This window comes from Ixodes scapularis, unplaced genomic scaffold (assembly GCF_016920785.2).
Source record: "Ixodes scapularis isolate PalLabHiFi unplaced genomic scaffold, ASM1692078v2 PGA_scaffold13__105_contigs__length_92229423, whole genome shotgun sequence".
Classification (NCBI taxonomy): Eukaryota; Metazoa; Arthropoda; class Arachnida; order Ixodida; family Ixodidae; genus Ixodes; species Ixodes scapularis.
Window position 1 is genome coordinate 74,759,042 of NW_024609839.1, and position 18,911 is coordinate 74,777,952.

Below are 18,911 nucleotides of genomic sequence, written 5' to 3' on the forward strand. Positions count from 1 at the left end.
GAAACCCGTTGCTATCTTCAAAATGAGTCTCGCAACCTAAATATTGGACGGAAGCTTTTTCTCTTTTTTTTTTTTTTTTTATGGTGTTTTTTGTGCCATGCATGTTCTATCCAAGCACTTGAAAAACATTTTTTTGTATGTGTTTTTTAAGAGTTGTTTTAGCATACCTGTTCCCTAGTGTTGGCTATACCGACTAATACAATAATGGTAGTAGCACAGATCAAGTTGAGTAACAGTACAGACCGTGTTGGAGAAAAATATTTCATGAAATGAGATGTTTAAGACAAAGTTTCTAAAGATCTCTGAACAAGGATCAGCTTGTTTTGTCACTGCAGGTTTTGTTTCGTAATCAGTTTCCTTTGTTGCAGGACATCTTGCATCGCCAGAGCTTAACCCTCGGCCAACGAAACCCTGAAGCCAATCCTGGTGCGTTTTTCTATTTTCTGTTGTCATTTGTTACTTGAAAGCGCGCCACCTTGGTTGGCAGGAAGGGTTTGTGAGGTATTTTGATTGTGACTAGATTTTAGGATCAGTGAATCATCCGGTCTGTGCTGTGCACTATTTTTTATGTGGCCAACTCGTAACTGTAATTACGAAATCAATCGCCCAAAACGTGCATTTTGGTACAAAATCATCTGGTCACCACTGCCTTTCATTGAGAATTTGAAGGATGTCCTATGGACAAAACTGTAACTGATGCTTGTTTAGATAGGTTTACTTGGTCATGCTGACTTACGGTCTGTTTTTGCTTTTCTTTGTGTTTGCTTAACACCGTGATGACTCAGATCTGAGACTTCCTTTATAAATCGGGGTTCTAGAAATGGAAAATGGCCTGCCTCTTTGAGTTACACGAATAAGGGTTGTGAGCATGAAGCTGTCTGGAGGCTTGTTGCAGCATGCAAATTTTAACTCTCACAAGGTTTAGAATGAGCCTACGTCCCATGAAAGCGTGTGCTCCGCACTTGTCTAAACCCTGCAGCCTTAATCTGACTTGCAGAAAAATTGAGTGTGATTGGTTTCAAAGGTTTTATGTTCCTGCAGACTTGCCAACGGAAGTGGACACTTACCACAACCTCTGCCTCTTGGAGGCAAGTCCTACGAACGGCCCGCCAAAATCGAACACGTTTGGGTTTGTGACATCGGTCTACAAGGCCACCAACATCAAGAACGGCATCTATTATTGCCTGAGAAGAGTTCACGGTGAGGATCTTGGTGATGTCGTGAAAGTCTTGATGTCTATGGCCTACTTTTCTTATCACGGGTCATTTCCGTAATCTTATGTGGTCTCTAAAAAGGAAAGAGTTGAAATACTCTAAACGACTTATTTTTTGCAGGCTCACATTTTGTGGGACTTGGGCCAAAGCTGAAAATTTTGAATTATTTGTGGGCTCTAATTTTCACGGATCAAAAATTATTATCTGCGGTTGCTGTGAATAGACCCTTTCCGAAATTCAGTCTGGCCACTTTGATCACTATCATCATCTGTGGAACGGCATCTGTGCCATACCAATGGCGGCCCTCTAGTAACTGATAAAGAAATAGGTTGAAGATGCTCGTAAGCGATGTTGCGAGGCCTGTACATTCGGGGGGTCAGTGCGACGCGACGTAGAAATGGAACACAAGAGCTAGCTACGTAAGTGATTATTTCTAATAACTCAGATTGAGTCAAACTATGGGTGGCACACAATTGACTTTAAAGCACTTTGGTGTATAAAATTTTCTCAAGGCATCTGAGTGGGTTGGAGCTTTGTTCTGAATGCAGGTTTTTGGTCACCATCGAACTGAAAGGGATCGAGGAATAACTCAAACTGAACGATTCCTCGCATGCCGTTGACTTGCGAAAGTGACGGTGCCGATACAAGTTCATTATCGCCATTGATATGTCAAAACCTAAATTGCTTTACGAACCACCAGATGGCACTGAATTTTGGAAAGGGTCTATTGAGGTGACCATGAATTCCGGCTTATTGTATTATTTTCTTTCAGATATTTTAAATACTTACATTACTAATAGAACATATGTAATGATCATGTGAGAACCTTTGCGTGTCCTTTTTTTCCATTGTTAGATTGTTGCTCAAGGAAGCACAGCCTCTCGATGTAGCATCTGAAATGTCAACATTTTGCTAGAATTGTTGGCGGAACCTCTTTTGCAATTGTTCAAAAATTAGGTTCTTGCAGAAATTGAGTCGTTTACAGCATGCAGACAAATGAATCGGCAAATTTTTTGTCCTTCGGCAACTTTGTAACATTCATCCCATTTGATCGATGTGTTTCATTCATCCGCATATTTTACCTACTTTTTATAGTGATAGCTGTTATGGGCTCTTGCCACTACTACAAACGACAACTGTTGTTGATGTTGTAGTGGTAGTAGTAGCTGCTGTTGTTGATGTTGTACCTGTTGGCGTTGTAGGGCATCCGTCGTCAATGTTGCCATATCCTTGAAAAAGATCTCCCGCCACCTGCGGGAATCAAACCTGGGTCCGCTGCGTGCGAACAGAGGCGTTAGCACTGAGCTATGAACCCGTTTTAGACTAGGAAGTTTTGTAGTACCCAATGCTGACTGCATGTGCTCTGAAAAAAAAAAAAAAATAGCCAATAACAAAATGCTGTTGTGGCACTGTCAATGCCAAGAGCTCGTGCCGGGAGACGTGCTTTCATGCAATCCGGAACAAAAAAAGAAACAAAAGTGTCTGGAACAAAGTGGTCAGATGTCTATTTTGTTCCGAACGCGACGCCGATGCCCGACGACTTCGCTGTGAGTGTACTGTGGAATAGCACAAGACTGCTCAATTTGTTTTTTTAGTTTGCTGTGGAACTTTTCGGTACTCTTAGTGATACCACTTCATTTTTGCAGGCCTTAGTGAACTTCTAAGTGGGCTACTTACGAAAATTGCTGAATGTCTTTAGATTTTACAACTTATATAAGTGCTAAAATTTCATGACATAAGCACGTGAAGAAATCGGGGCTTTTTGTTTTAGCTTAATATCAGCTTTCGCTTTGCAGTCGTCCAGGCTTTCTGTATGAGTTTTTTTTCACTGTTCAGAGCGTTTGGTATTTATTGTTCTTTTTTTTTTATCTCTTCTTTGTTTTGATCAGGTTTTCGTCTGAGTAGCACTAAGTGCATGTCTGTTGTGGACCTCTGGAAGAAGTTGCAGCACTCCAACATGGTCCACCTTCGGGAAGTCTTCACCACCAAGGCTTTTGGAGACCACTGTGAGCAGTAAAACGGCACTATGGTTGCATTCTGTTGAGTTCTTCAGAGATCTTTAGTTTTAGAGTCTTACGAAAACATTGTGGCCTCTATCTCCACTCGGAGCTACAGTCAGGCAAGGAGCTAACTACTCCCCCCTTAAGATGTCTTGTCCAACTTCTTGGTTCATTTTCTGAACTCTGCTGTTGTCGGGTTGTTGGTGCACTAGGTCTGTTCAATAACCCCTTGATATGCTTCTCGTAAAAAGCAGTTCAGGTTCTGCCACTTGCACGAGTTAAAGACAGAGCCCCCTGAGACGAGAAGAGATCGCAATCAATGTGGAGTTATCCACCCTTTGCTTCAATGGACATAGGTAGTTGAGCCCAATTGAGCAAGTTCTCTGCAGCTTCTTTCTGCTGACTCATTGTCTTATATGGGGAGTTGGTATGAATTCAGCATTCATACTGATGTACGGATTTTAAGTTAGATAGCGATTGCAATAGGTGAAAATTTCTAGCTAAATTGTGTGGCAATGCAAATATCTATGAAAATTTTACGGCAGGAAATGTGAGGTGGACTTTAATGTTGACGATGTTCTCCAAATATTTTTGTACGTATAGTTCCAGTGTTGCAATTGCAAACAAGATTGAAATGTCACAAGGTTGGGCTGCTGCTGCAAACACGTTTATGGGTACGCCGTCGAAGTTTAACAACTCATGGTTTTTGATAGAACATTGATCATAGTCTTCACTTCCCATTGGAAGTTTTGGGGTCACTTACACAATCAGTAGAGCAAGCTTGTGGTGAGGTGTTTCCTTGACTTTGGCTATGTAGTGAACTCGCGGTTTTAAAAATATTTTGATGCTGTTTTCAGCTGGCGTGCAAGCAGTTTCGAAGCCTGCAAGCCTACTAGGTGTCCATTGCTTCAGTGTATTCAGTTTTTTTAGCCACCCTCGAAATCGCTTCATAGTTATGTTGTTAAAATGCATCTGCTGTCCCAAATCTGTCTACTCTTTGAGCCCACTTGCTGTACTAATGGATAACTCCGCATTTTGCAGTCTTTGCTCTTGTCTGCGACTATTGCCAACAGCCTTGTGCAGTTTCATTCTTGTTGCATCTGCTGTCCCAAATCACTCTACTCCTGGAGCCCACATGCTGCGCTGATGTTGACTCTGCAATTTGCAGCCATCGTGTTTGTCTATGACTATCACCCCGGTGCGGACACGTTGATGAACCAGTACTTCAGCCAGTCGGCCGGTGCTGCGCCGGCGCTGAACGGGTTCTGCCCTCCCATGTATCCGCAGACGGCCAACGGTCTCACAAGGCCCTTCCCGCACGGGAAGTCTGGTGAGCCCACTTTTCTCAACGGGTCGCGGATGTGCAGAGAAGTTTCGTGCCAACTTTGGCCCACTCTTATTGCCGTTAGCCTCGAATCGTGGAGGTTTCACGTCTCAACGAATTTAGGAGGAGTGAAGCAACTATGCATGCACAACACCGACAGCAGCGCCACCGCGGTGGCGTGGCGTCAGTCAGTTGAGTGTGCCTATAGAGTAAAATCATTTCAGGCATGCAATGACCTTTAATTCATATTTCATGTCACGTATTAATCGCTTCCATTCTACGTGTGACGTCTCGTTTCACGTGAGCGTTGGGGGTTGTTTGAAATTCCCGCTCGAGGTCATGTGGCTGTGACGTCATGACCCTATCGACCAACCAAGATTTTCCCATTGCAATGCTACCGACGCGGGATTTTTTGTGACACGAGCTCATTAACGCTATTGCCTTAGTATAGGGGTGGGCTATTTTTCGGGTGGGGCATTTCTCAAGATATAACGGTACGTGCCTTGTGAACCCCGCGGTCACGCCGCACCATCGATTCGATCATGCAGGGTTGGGCTCTCTACGGCAGCATGCGGGCCTGCTCCCCGAGAGCCTGATCTGGGCCTTTGTGGTGCAACTGAGCTCCGTGCTGAGGACGATCCATGCGGCGGGCCTGGCCTGCCGCTCCTTCGAGCCCAGCAAGATCCTGGTGATGGGCAAGTCCCGGCTGCGGCTCAACTGCTGCGGCATCATGGACGTGCTCACCTTCGACGCGAGCGTGCCCAACTCCAAGGCCCTCGTGCCCCACTACCAGGTGGAGCCACCCCTTCCCTTTTGTCGGAGGAAGCCCGTACGTCCATGGAGTTGCGGTTAATCGTCGCGTATTTCAGATGCGCGCAGAGGTCCCGTAATTTGACAGCTCAGCTAAGGTACGGTCATCACGTCTCGTTAATATGAACATCCTGCTATGTAGACCGCATTATCGGGGACGAACTGGGTAGATGCATTCATTTTTGTCTCGTTATTACAAACAACTCGCATTATGGACAACTTTTTTAGGGGGAACGGAGGTGTTCATGTAAATGAGGACGTCACCGTATTATCGTGGACACAGCTGTGGCTATGACGTCGACGGGCTCTGGGGTGGCGTCTGCTTCGTGCCTAGCAGACGACCGAATAGGTAGCACGAGTGCAAACTGGAAGAGCAGTCGGTTTCTGGGAGAAGAAGCGCAAGGGTGTTTCCTCCTGTAGAGAGCGTGGCACTGGAAGCACAGAAAATTCACCGCTCTCATGTTGTAGCCAGCTGTGTCCGCGATACAGTCGACTCTAGTTAATTCAGACTCCAAGAAGCCAGAGACTTTAGTTTGAAATACCAGAAGTTTTAATTATCAGAAACTCATCTAAATATGATATGAGGCAAAGTAGCTATTTGCCATAAGAATAGCTACACATACCAAGCAATGTTTTACACTTACCTGTACACAGGCCTATTTATAAGGAGGCACAAACATAAAACATTGGCGAAGTTTGAAGTTACAACCTAAGTACCGCGGCGGCGCTCCGCGGGGAGTCGAATTTGTTTGGCGAACGAGCCGAACGCCCTTTATTACGATCATCATACCTGCAATGCATCTCCGAGTGGTGTGTTTATTGCGTACACAAAAATGGTCCCCCAATTTTTGCCGGATGACGCCAAGGAAGTGTCGCATCTTCGCCGGCCGCTATCCTTGTGGCGTCGCAGCAGCGGTGGTGTATGTGGCAGACGAACGTTCTGCCGCAGGTCGCTCTCCAGCACGACAGTCCGCGGAAGCCTCGGCAGCCGAGGGTTGGAACGGCGCTACAACAGCGACACTTGCGTTTGCTTGTGCTTTTTACAGCGGCGCTGTCAAGAAATAGTTTCCCCATTATCGTGTCCGTGGACAAACAAATGTAGACACAAAACTCGAGACAGCTACCACCATCTATGAGCGACGGCGGCAACCTTTCCAGCCTTTCCACTCTGGTTTTCACCAGAGTGGAAAGGCTGACTTTCTCTGGGTGTTGTTCTAGAAGTCGTCCTTGAAGACGTTGTCTAGAGGACGACGTCCTCTTGACAATCGTCTTCGAAGTCGCCCTAGGGATCGTCCTTGAGGTCATCCTAGATGTAGTCCTTGAGGTCGTCCTAGAAGTTGTCCTTGAGATCGTCCTAGACGTTGTCCTCAAGGTCGAGGGCGTCCTAGTCGTTATCCTTGAGGTCATCTTAGACGTCGACTTTTAGGCGGCATCCTTGAGGTCGTCCTAGATGTCGTCCTCTAGGCATGGTCCTAGGCGTCATAAAGATAACAGCTTCGCTGGTCCTCCATCTTCACGTGAAGTGGAAGGGCTCAACATTTTTTGCCGGGATTTCTGCGACCAACCACCGGGATTGCCATATCCAATGGCTTGACACTCCGGCTTTTGTAGAGTCGTTTGTTGCCGCTTCGGAACGAACTTCGATGCTCAGACGGAACAGGACACTAAACAGACCAGTTGCGTTTAAGGCACCGTACTACGTTTGTTGGCGCCCAAACAAGTATACTTGTGTTTGAAATTTGTTCAATGGGTCGTGCGACATTTGTTGACCGGCCGCTGAATCCCGTGTGCCGCCGTGCCCGCCCGTTGCAGCAAGAAGACCTGGTATCCTTGGGCAAGCTGGTCTTGGCCCTGGCCTGCAACACCATGGCAGCCATCCAGCGGGAAAACCTGCAGCAGTCCATGGAACTGGTGTCTCGGAACTATTCCGCCGACCTCAGGAACCTCATCTTGTGCGTGGCTTCTCTTACCCTCGTCGTCTGCTACGCGCTGTACTTGCAGAGCCACGTTACAAAGTTGCAAATCCTTCCGGCACTGAGAACACACCAGTACTGTAATATCCCCAGAGATGACCCACCTCCGAAAGATAACACTCTCCCCCTCCCTTCCCCCCCCCCCCACACACACACACACACCTACTATTTTTGTGATAATTAACTATTATTTTTTTTTTTATTAACAAGAAAATAATTTATTTTTAGTAATTGCAGTGCTCGGGCCAATGGTGACCTCGGTGAAAATTAGATTAGTTATCTACGGCGGATGATAGGCGAACATTGCTGACTGGGGAGAACAGTGAGATATGCTTCATCGTCCCCAAATTTGATAACAGGGTTAACAAATAACCAAAAAAAGCCCTTTTTTTTTTTTAATAGCACATTGAATGTTAGTTTGCTCTTCATTTTTATTTAAGTTGCTCTCGATTTTCGGTGCACTATCTTTCGGAATACTGCGGTACCCATGTACACTGCACTACAGTTAGTGCATTAGAGCTCTTTTGCCATTTAGCTTCGAGAGTCTACAAAACTGGTCAGTGAGGGATAGCTTCCAGCCGAACACTGATGCAGCTTTCGTGTGACGGTCTTCCATAACAGGAATGCGAAACAGAAAAGAGTTATTAGGTGCCAGCCATATAACACATTCTGTGCTGTTCACTTCTTACATTTTTCTTTCTGCGTACATTACGTTTACCAGTGCACTCTCCGGTTGATTTTGACTGTCTGTTGTGGGCCCCCGGTGACCTCGAACCTCTGCGCGTTTTCAGGTACCTGTTGTCTTCTCCGCCTCGCACGCACAGTATTAATGACATCATGCCCATGATTGGAGCGAGGTTCTACACGCAACTGGATGCCGCCCAAATGCGCAGCGATGTTATAGAGAATGAACTTGCGAAGGTGGGTTGCTTCTTGGTTTCCATCTGAGCGTTTGTTTTTCGTGTTGTGTGCGGAACTGGGAGCAGGGGCAAATTTAGAGGGGGGGGGTCCAGATGTCCTGACCCCCTTCTTGATTTCTGCATGTGTAAAATTTAGGGCATAAAACGAAAGAGAGGGGGAGGGGGTTCCTAAACATATGGTACGCTGACCAACAGCTGACCCCCCCTTAGGAAATTCCTGCATCTGCCCCTGACTGGGAGTGCTGCAGATTTGCGGCTTTGTTCTATAGCTCGAGGTTGGAGATAACTTGCTGGTTCCTTGCCATGCCCTTGCCCTGCCCTTGCCCTAAATATGAAGTGTGGCAACAAGTAGGATGCTGTGCGTGGTTACACTGCCGCGTCTAAATTGAGCGCGTTTACGTCCCGCTGAATTTGACGGACGGTGTTCCTGCGACACGGGAGCACGTCGAAAAAAGGAGCGTGTCGCAACCTCCGATCGAGTTTTAACGCGGAGTTTTTAACGCAGAGGTAGTAACTTTAGCTTGGGGGCATGTTGGCTTCTTTTGTCACATTTTTAATCTGGAGATGAACAGATCTGCATGATAATAGTTCTGGGTATTTTTGGGATGCTGAGAGTGCATAAATTAATCAGTGGTTCTCAAGCATAGATGTGTCTGGTACCCCTTGGGGACCCGCCAAAGTGATAGCGAGAAAAAGGGGAAAGGGGGGAGGGGGATTGTAAAATGAGACAACTAACTGCTGTGTAAAAAGGGCATCCTTTACTGTTATAGGCAAAATACCGCCCTTCTTTATAACAGGCAGTAGCTTGCGCCACCTAGCGAGAGTCAACAAAAACATTTTTATTTTCAAGGAAAGAGGTTTGGAGGAAGGGGGGGCGGGGGGGGGGGGGGGGGGGTCTGTTGACGCAAAAGCTTTGTGGACCCCTGTGGATGCGGACCCGCAGGATGCGGACCCCTGAGGGTCCGCAGAACCCCATTCGAGAACCGCTGAATTAAATTATTCCCACCCCTTCCAAGGAAAAAAAATTTTTTTTTAAAATTTGTTTAGTGGTTTTTTAACATTTTGAGGCGATCTGCCTGATGTCACCAGACAAAAAAACATTCTCGCCACGGTCAGGTGTTGGGGTTCTCTCGACGTTTTCCCTTCCACTTTGAGGTCAGTTGTCGCTCACGCCCCGACAATTTCGACTCGTGATTTTTTTCAGCCATACGCGAGGTAGAGTAAGTAATGACGTTTTTCTTTGCTTTTTGTTTAGGCGAAAGAAATTCGGCGCGCACGCTCGCACGTCGTCTGCCACGGCAGCTTTTTCTCTGTTCGCCCTTTTATGGAAAAGATGTTGGCGATTCGAGTCACGGTGAAGACGATTTCTTGGCGGGGAAGACAACCCCCAAAGAGGGCTCTGCAAGTTTCTGTAACGAATCCTCAGGGGAGGATGGTAACAGTTCTGCGAATGAGAGGAACGGGGAGAGATTTTAAGCCGCAGTCGTCCTGCTATTGCATCGTACAGAAGATGCGCAGACGCCATCCGAGGCGTCTTTGTTCTCTGTACGACTGCCCTTTTCTCGCTGGTCATGCAAAAACTGTCCACAGATGTGATCGAAGCATACATGTAAACAAAGAAAACATGCTTGGAATGTTCGAGTTGTGCCTGGTAATTATGTTAGAGATAATGTATGCCATTGTGTCTGTGATAAACACCGTGTCTTTATTGTGCGACGTATCTGCCGCGTGACTGCGACTTTCCTGCACGGATAGAGACCAAAATCCTGAAACTGCTCCTTGCACAGTCCACGGTCCGGCACTTTCGGCTCTTTTTTGCAGATGGTTTGACGACAAGTTTTATTTTTACAGCCACCGAGTTTCTGTACGGATTTTAGCGTAGAACGACGATGACCCGGGGGGCCAGCAGGGTAAAAAGTAACTCGACCCCCCAAAAAGTCGACGGCGTATTCACCTCCTCTGCGCGTGTGTTTGCTCGCAGGAGGTGGAGAATGGAAGGTTATTCCGCATGCTCATCAAACTGGGCACCATCAGCGAAAGGCCAGAGTGAGTACGCTTTGGGCACCTCTCCGTCTGTCTCTTCGTTTAATTTGGAACGAATCTTGCACACACAGAGGCTGCATTGTTATTCGTGCGTGCGCAAACGGGCTGCAACCGGTTGAACGTCGACGTGTTCAGATATTGGTGCTCCCAAAAACCAAATTTGGCGTTCGTGTTACGCTGTAGACGAGAAATTTTGCCGGTACGGTACCACTGCTAGCCCGGAATCCTTAACGTGCACCACACAGTAGCGATACATGACCTTATGCCGGTATGAAGTTCATGCAGATTGAAACACGCAGGGGTGGGACTGGAGACCAGGATTCCTGGGTTCTGCAGAGCGAGCTTTCGCTCGACGTGCCTCGAGCTGTGGCATGCTTACGTGCTCAGTGACCGATCTCCCTTATAAGAATGCCGAAGAATTAATCACGAAGCATAAGCAAATGGGTTAGATGGCTTATGGAAGTATGACGGTATTAAAGGACTCTGGAAGTGCCTTTTTTTGGGTTAAGCAATGTTTAAAGTAGTATGTTCTCTCTTGCATAAGAGAGCATTCTTAGAAATTAAGTTTTTATAGTAGGCCAGTGGCGGATTCTCCAGAATTTCCAGTGCAAGCGTCTGCTGGTGCCATGTCTCCGAGGTGCCTTGCTGGGAGACATGTGCTGAATTCACCTAAAACTCGACAGTTTTCTACTGAGACATAATCTGGGCAGTTTTTATAGAGAGTGTGGGCGGTTCAAAATGTAAGTCTCCCTGAGGATTTTATATAAGGGAGGACTTCGAAATGTTTCATTGACAGACTGCTACAGCAGGGACTTCACACACAAACTTGGAGACTTTCGGGAAGTGGGCGGGCTAGCGGAGTCTCCGAAGATGCCGTTGCAATGGTTTCATTGCCCCATACTTACTCTCACTGATGAGTAAACAGTTGGAAAGAATCACTTCAAAAAGGATATGTTGACACACTCTTCTAAAATTGCTGAGCTAGAATTCTGTGGATAATTTCACAAGATGTTTCACGTGCAGAAGGTTTTAAAGAAACCCGATTTTTGAGTGTGTTTCTCTTCGACAAAACGCCGAACCCTCTCAAATCGGATTGGTACACATGTGCTTAATTTCAAAAGGGGGTTTGATCAGTGTCATGGGAGCGTATGCCTCTGGAGAATATGCCGTATACTCCGCTCACCCCTGAGCTGACAGTGCGGTGGATGCTACATGCTTGTAGGACCAGGGGTCCGTTCATCTTTCGCCACATGCTCACGCTCCTGCCCACACCCTAGTGCAAAGGAAGCAGGGTCGGGCAATGAAAAGAAGGCGGTGGAATGGTTCGGCAAGCGCACTGTTAGTTTAGGGGTGAACGGAGTACAGAAGGGGCGAGGACGCTCGGAAGTCGTTCAATTTCTGCGATGTCCGGCCAGGTTTCATCTGGATTCGTCGTGGTCTGAAACCGGGGACCGGTACATGCTGAAGCTCTTTCGAGACTACCTCTTTCACCAAGTGACCAAGGACAGCAGGCCGTGGATCGACGTGGCACACGTGGTGCAAGCTCTGAACAAGGTACACGGTTCACACCCTTCGTATCTGCGACTTCGAGGGGCTGGATTAGCTCACACTACTGGAGATGTCAACTGTTGAATTGCTCACAGAATTGGCGTGAAACTTGCAAGTGTTGTTTATAGCCATATAGAAGGAAGGCGTGCAAACTTTCAGGCCTGTGAAACAATTTTATGAGGTACCATACCCCTGGAACGAAGTAAAGCATAGCTTGGCATGGTATCTATCGTTGTAAAATCGTGTTGATAAGCACATATTTTGTTGTTGGAATGCATACTGGAATACCTGTTGCTAAGGTCTACAAAAAAATATTTCACAAAATATAAAATGTTTTACCTAAAAAAATAATAAAAAGAACAGTTCACACTTACTAAGTTTTGCAAATTACAATTTTTCATAGTAAAGGGACATGAAAATGCAAAATCTAAATTTATAGTAACTGGCTCCATAAACTCTTTGGTATACTATAAGCCGCAAAAATTAAGTGTCTCGATAGTTTCATACTGGAACGATGGATTTATTAAGTGAAATTTATGCCCGAAAGTGGAACGGAGAAAAACTTGTTTGAAGTGCTCGGACTTCTACCTTTTCTCTAGTGTCCGTGGACCGAAAATAATTTAAAAAAATAACTATGCAGTGCAAACAAATTAAACTTTCTGGGAATACTCTCTAGATGTTGGTGGACGTCAATATGGCAATTTTCAAGATCAACTTTTCTTGCAGAATTTTTTTTTTTTTTTTGGGGGGGGGGGGGGTAGTGTTTTTTTTTAAACGTCAGCACACTTATAGTCGGCGACTGGTTGAGAGCCCAACAGATGCTCCGCCTTCAGCACTTGCTCATGGCCTTCTGCTGGGCACTTTGGCTGCATATGCGACGATGTGTTATCAAAGGCAGAAGGCTTGCACTCGAGACAGAGCATCTGCTGGGCTCTTAACCTGTCTCCGACAATATACGGGTGCGGCATCTGGACGTAGGGCGACGTGCTTGGTAGATTCCTCTTTGGTAATATAGTCTTGTGTATATCTTTGTTCATTTATTTCATATGGAATTTAATGTGGGAGATTCTAAGTGGGCCACTGTGAACTCCTGCTCTTTATCTTATATATCTGGTTTTATCGTTTTTTTTAGATGGATGGGGTTGTAGCCCTGAGGTGCTTGTTTGTTTCAATATTTTTCTTTGCTTGTTACACTTGTGCTGGTGAACTGTGTGTGAAGTGTTACCAAAAGACCTGTGTTTGACTTTAACTTTACCGGCTCCAGATTAAAGTACCATTGTCGAGGGTTATGGCTCGTTTAGACATAAACATTTCCTTTTGGGATACTGACACGGAAGCTTTATTAAAAGCTGGGTCGGTATTCCCGAGCCTCGTTAAAAGCAAACAGAGTAAAGGAAAGAAGAGGGGGCAAACACACTGCAGAACTATGGCTTGTTTATCTTTTGCACTGTTTGTTGTTAAAAATGGTCTACACACTGTCCCAATTGTCAACTCTAGTGTTCCGAAAGCCCGTCGTATTTAGTCGTGTTTTGTCTCGCATAACTGACCACCAAACTGTCTCGAGTTCCCGTACGTCTGCCGTCAAATCGAGTCACGAATGGATTCTTTTTCTTCCCCATCCCCTACCTCTCTCCCCCGCCCCACCCCATACCTGAACCCATACCGACGAAGCTGGACGCAGGCGTGCCGGAAAAGATCTGCCTCATGTCCAGGGACGAACAGAACGTTCTCGTCGTAAGCTACGCCGAGCTCAAACAATGCCTCGAGTCTTCGTTTGGAGAGCTCCTGTCAGCTGCCGCCGTGGCCCCTCCCCCGGCACCCCTCCCCCCTCCCGCAGCCAATCAGCATCCACAATGACCGTTCCCCTCCCTCCCCATTGGTCGCTGCCTCAGACGCACAAGAGTTTCAGGGCTGGAGCGGAAATCGAGTCCCACGTTCACATGTCGTCTCGTGCTGTCGTCCGCCGGTTGATTACCGGCCGCAAGTGCCACGCGGGGTGTGGGGCGGTGAACCAGTGACGTCTCTTCATCATTGTTTTTCTTTCTGAAACAAGTTAACAATGTTGTTATTGGGGGCCGGTACCGCCGGTACCGGACTGCTTGTCAGTCGGGATGGTGTGCGGGTGTATTGCCCTTTTTAGATGGTGGCACCAATTGTCAGTTTTGGATCTGGCAGTGGAATGAGGCTTACCGGTAACCGATACTACTGGTCGCGTCTACAAGCCCCAGAAAAATTAGGCATTCCGTCATTTTATGCGGTTTTTTCTTTTTCGGCCTGAGATTACCGTAAAATGCCGAGCATCTGTATCGTAAAATTTTGCGGATGCTCTGCATTTTGTGCCCTCCTCTCAATTTTGTACATTCGGAAAATACATACAGGGCATATCTCAACATATTGTTGACCTAAGGAGTGCCCATCACCCAGTCTTACACGATTATCTCCAAATTTTAAGTGGGCACTTGCTCAGGATTTTACGGTACTAGATGTTTTTGACCTTTGTGTGACATTTTGTTCTGCGGAGGTCAAATTTTGAAATTGATTTCTTAGGCACATCTCAACTGTACAAGATATTTTTTTTTTTTAGCTCTTCTGTTTTTACCATGCCTTTTTTGGGGGCCGACCAGGTGATGTCACTTCGGTACTTAATGATATGTTTTTCATTGTCAAAGTGGAAGTGGTTTCGTTTACTTTTATCGGGTGCCAAACAGCGCAATTGGCAGGCGTGTTAGCTAAGAGGTTTTTGTTTAGTCGAGTCTCCCGTTGATTGGGCGGTTGGCTCCATGTCAGTTTAAAAGAAAGAAAAGAGCAGAAACCTACTTACTGTACTTTTTTCTTTCTTTTTTTTTTTTTTGAGACTGTTTAGAGACTTTTCGAAGACACTGTTTCAAAACGAAAATGCTTCGCAGTTTTAGCCAGACCTCAAACGAAGGCCTCATTCCTTTAAGTGGGCCGCAGCGGTGGATGGCCTCTTTTTTTCTTTCTTTCTTTCATTTACATTTCATCCTGTTACTCAGAGTCATCTATCGTTCTTGCCGCAGAGACACTTCCCTACGTAGCTTCGTTGGAGAAACAGTGTTTGATGTTATCTGGTGTCGAAATGTTTATTTTCCTTAGAACTCGGCGCATTCAGCAGCAAAAGGGCAAGCTAATTGAATGGAGGCTCCGAGCGTGCCGTAATTTGCGCCGTTACGTCAAGAAACGGGAAGAAATTCCAACCCTTTTTCCACGTTCGAGTTGGTTGCCAGTGGATGCAATTTACTGTCGGGGAATCGATCGAAATCACCGTCTTTTCGTCGAGCCCAGCTCCGCTTGTTTGTCACGATGTAAGGCATTTATTTTTTTACACTGGGGTCGAGGTGCAAAAGGCTCGGCACTTCGAAGTTGCCATGTCGACCGAAAGAAAAAAGGAAAGTGAATGTGATGAATTCTAGGTCCATTGCTTTTATGTTCTATTTTTTTTTTTTCTCGCTCTTGCTGGTGAAGGTATTTGGTAATAGAAAAAGGTTGTTTCGGACCTTTCTAAACTTCTCATGAACGAAAACCGCCGTTACACACAAAAGCAGTTTGTTCGAGACGTATACTCAAGAATATTAAAAAAAATATATAGTTTTTCTTGTTTTTTTTTGTTTGGTTGAGCATGCATTGGGGGAGAGAGATGCACAGTTACTTAGGCTGGTCTTAAGTTGCTCGTTATAATGACGAGCTTCGACTTTTCCCGGCAAGACACAACGTTTCTTCCGTACCCAAACGTGCTAAACCTTTCTGTCGTCTTTTTTTTCTCTCTTACTTAGAAAGGCGCTTTCTGTTTTGCAAAGCGCTTTCGACGTTGTCAATTTTTTTGTTGTTGTCATCATTGTCTTGGAAAGTCGAACCTTCCTGGTAGTATATCTGGCTGTGTTTTCTCCCCATCTTTACATGGTTAACTTGTACATAAAAAAAAGAAAAAAGAAACAAATGCCTGTACATAAAGTTGACTTTTTTTTTTTTATGCCTACATATGCACATGTACCTCGTGGACCTAAACCCCCAGTAAACTGCACACTGATTCCCCAATCAAATTCAAAGCGGGCCAGGGGCAGCGCTCCAGAAAACATCCTTAATCTCATTTGCGGCATCCACATTTTGAGATGTGGGGCTATTTGGTTGTGTTGCAGTTCTTCCCCCCCCCCTATCACATTCTGTACATAAACTCATGTTTGTATGTGTACATATATAGGTATATACGTTAAGTTTTGGAGCATGTGAGGACAATGAGCTTGCCTTGTGTGGCACGTCGGGAATGTGACGCTTAATGAGAAAAGCTTAAGAATGACTGAGACGACGGGGTCACTATCATAGTTTTAGTTCTTCAATTTTCATAGGCTTCCTCTTGCGCTGCCAGTGGAGGGCTCACTCTTGTTTTTTGTTTTTTTCCCACTTTCTAGTTTTTTTATGCAAACTCTTTCTCGATGTTGAAGAAGCTTTGGAGTCTTCCCTGATGGCTGGTATTCAGCAGGTCCTGCGGCATCTCATAGCTACATCCAACATACATTCCAAGCAGAAATCTTAGGTGCAGTGTATTTTTGAGCAGGTTTTTTCAGAATCAAGCTTCAAACTGTTTCGTATGGTATTGAACTGGAAGGATTTTTTTGAAGAAGTGCTTAGCAGGGGCACATGTGGGTTTCAACAACTGAAAGAGAAGGGCGAGCGCACAGGCAAGATGGTGAAAAGTTGAGAGTTGACATAACCTGAGACAGGGAAGGATAAGAGACGTACAGAAGGAAGGGACAACACACAACGTCTCCGATCACAGCTAAGAGTTTACTCAACGCCGAACCCTTTTAAATAGACTGGACACTTCAGTCAAAGCCAGAAAACTGGCATTGATTGAGGGTGTCCTGCCCCTATAGAAGGGTTCAGTCTTGAACAAAACTGTTAGCTGCATTCAGAGACATTGTGTGTTGTCCCTCTCTTTTATATATATTTGTTTTCTTTCCCTATTTTAGGTTATGTCAAGGCCTTAAGAAATCTGTTTGACGAGAATCGAAGTAACTTGTACCGGTTTGATGACATGACCGAGTCCTGCCGACTTGGTTACCGTTTGAACGTGATAGAGGGTATTCATAGGACTGGTTTTGTTATTTGCATTCCAGCTAAGTTGGTTATTACAGGGATGTGGGTCGAACTGATGTGAGCATGGGCTTGAACTACACGAATGCAGGAGTGTAGCTTTGTCTCCTATGTGGACTTTTATTTTTAGAGTGGAGCTATTCTGAGAATCCTCCAAAGCTTCTTCACTGGGATTGCCAACTGAACACTATGTTCTTTCTTTCCTCCGCCATGGGTGTTTCTTTTTTTTTTTTTCTCCTACAGTACAAGAAAGACGAGTATTTGAGTGAGACGAAAAATAGGGAGGGCAGATTACTGCGAAAAATGGGAAGGAAGTGTCTGGTTTCGTTTTAGAGATGTGTCTTGCTACAAATGTAAATAAGTGGTAAATTTTTTGTACAGTCTCTGTAAAAGCTATTTTTTATTGAAAAATAAAGTTAAAAACCACGACCACAGCTCTTCTCATGTCGTCTGCTTCGGTGCCTCTTCCTCGATTTCTTTTAAATAGGTCTTCTAAAGGCCGAACTACGTAGGGCATGGCGTTTCGGCGGGTCGACGTCTCAAGGTTGGCGTAAATACACATGTATTGGGGCGATCCGGCCGACACGGATCTCGACGCTTCGCCGTATTTGGGCGTGGCGTATCCGGAAGCGTACGGTGCGGTGCCAACCAATTGGCTCGAGAGTTGACAGCCGGAAGATTGGCTTGCCTAGCTTTGCGGCCTGCTGGCTGGCTTGACTCAGCCGCCGAAATGGGCGCTCCTTGTCGCGTTCAACGGTTTATCGGTGAACTGGAAATGGCTGAGACAGAAGAAAAAACGATCTGGGGGGTGTGCCGGGCAATGTGAACAAAATTATAAAAGCAAGGGTTTTGAGCAGAGATCATGACCGTCCTCCCACTGGGACAAGCGTTAGCAAATTAGGCTTTCATGGTTGATTAACATTTAGTTATTTGAGAACCGCGAGTCGGGGCCGCACTGCACCAAACGCTGAGGATATAATTTAGACGCAAATTTGGTTAGGTTTCTTCAGCAGGTGTACACAGGCAATAAGGCAGTTATTACATGGGAAGCAGAAACTACACAACCCACAGCGATAAAAAGAGGACTCTGGCAAGGCTGTCTACTGTCAGCTCTGCTCTTCATGATGTATCTCTGTGAAATGGAAATGAAATTAGAGCAGAGCAACTTGGGTTTTGATGTGAGTTATATGGAAGGAGGGAGAAATGTAATACAGGTAATACCATGACTGATGTATGTGGATGACATAGTACTCACGGCAGATAACTAGGATACATTACAGGAACTAGCTGAAATATGCAGAGAGGAAGGGGACACCTTGGGCATGAGTTTTAGTAGTGACGAGTCTGGAGTAATGTTGTTTAACGACGAAAAGAGGGAACCCCTGAGGATACAAGACATTGTAAAAGATCATGTAGGAAAATACAAATATTTGGGAGTCTGGCACATTGAGGGAAGGAAATATCTAGAGGAACATGAGAATATAATTAGAAAAGGGAAAAGAAATTAATATATTATGAAACTGAAGGCACCATGGAACTATAATAGATATGAAGTGGTCAGGGGTATATGGAAATGAGTGATGTTACCAGGGCTGTCTTTTGGCAATGGGATACAGTGCATGAATTCAAGAGGTTTAATCAGGATTACAGATTTGACAAAGAAGCGCAGGCAGATTGGCACTGGGAGGAAATGGAATGATACCAAATGAGGGAGCACAGAGGGACATGGGCTGGTCGTCTCTTGAGAGCAGGGAGGCAATTAGTAAGTTGAAATTTGAACAAAGGTTGACCGAAATTGATGATACGCAGTGGGCACAGAAGGTTTTCAAGTATTTATACATGCAAAGTTTAGACACAAAATGGACAAACCGAACCCGAAAGCTTACATTTAAATACCTACTTACTGGTGATTGGACTGAGCGGACCACTTCAGTGGAAAAGGGGAAGAAAGAGGCAGAGAGGAAAACGTG

The 18,911-nt window shown here is 45.5% G+C and overlaps 1 protein-coding gene across 4 annotated transcripts in view; it reads left to right on the top strand.

Moving 5' to 3' along the window:
• Positions 1-17,375, top strand: part of LOC8034168 (PAN2-PAN3 deadenylation complex subunit pan3) — a 39,366-nt gene extending 21,991 nt beyond the window's left edge. For all 4 annotated transcript variants that reach the window (XM_029970515.4, XM_029970524.4, XM_042289963.1 and 1 more), the window contains exons 7-16: positions 369-426; positions 1,042-1,200; positions 3,104-3,220; positions 4,383-4,544; positions 5,087-5,331; positions 7,161-7,300; positions 8,113-8,242; positions 10,223-10,287; positions 11,700-11,838; positions 13,504-17,375. In XM_029970515.4, coding sequence (XP_029826375.2) covers positions 369-426; positions 1,042-1,200; positions 3,104-3,220; positions 4,383-4,544; positions 5,087-5,331; positions 7,161-7,300; positions 8,113-8,242; positions 10,223-10,287; positions 11,700-11,838; positions 13,504-13,689 — 1,401 coding nt within the window. In that variant the 3' untranslated portion in view covers positions 13,690-17,375. The remainder of the gene's footprint in view (positions 1-368; positions 427-1,041; positions 1,201-3,103; positions 3,221-4,382; positions 4,545-5,086; positions 5,332-7,160; positions 7,301-8,112; positions 8,243-10,222; positions 10,288-11,699; positions 11,839-13,503) is intronic.
• Positions 17,376-18,911: the final 1,536 nt, after the last annotated feature.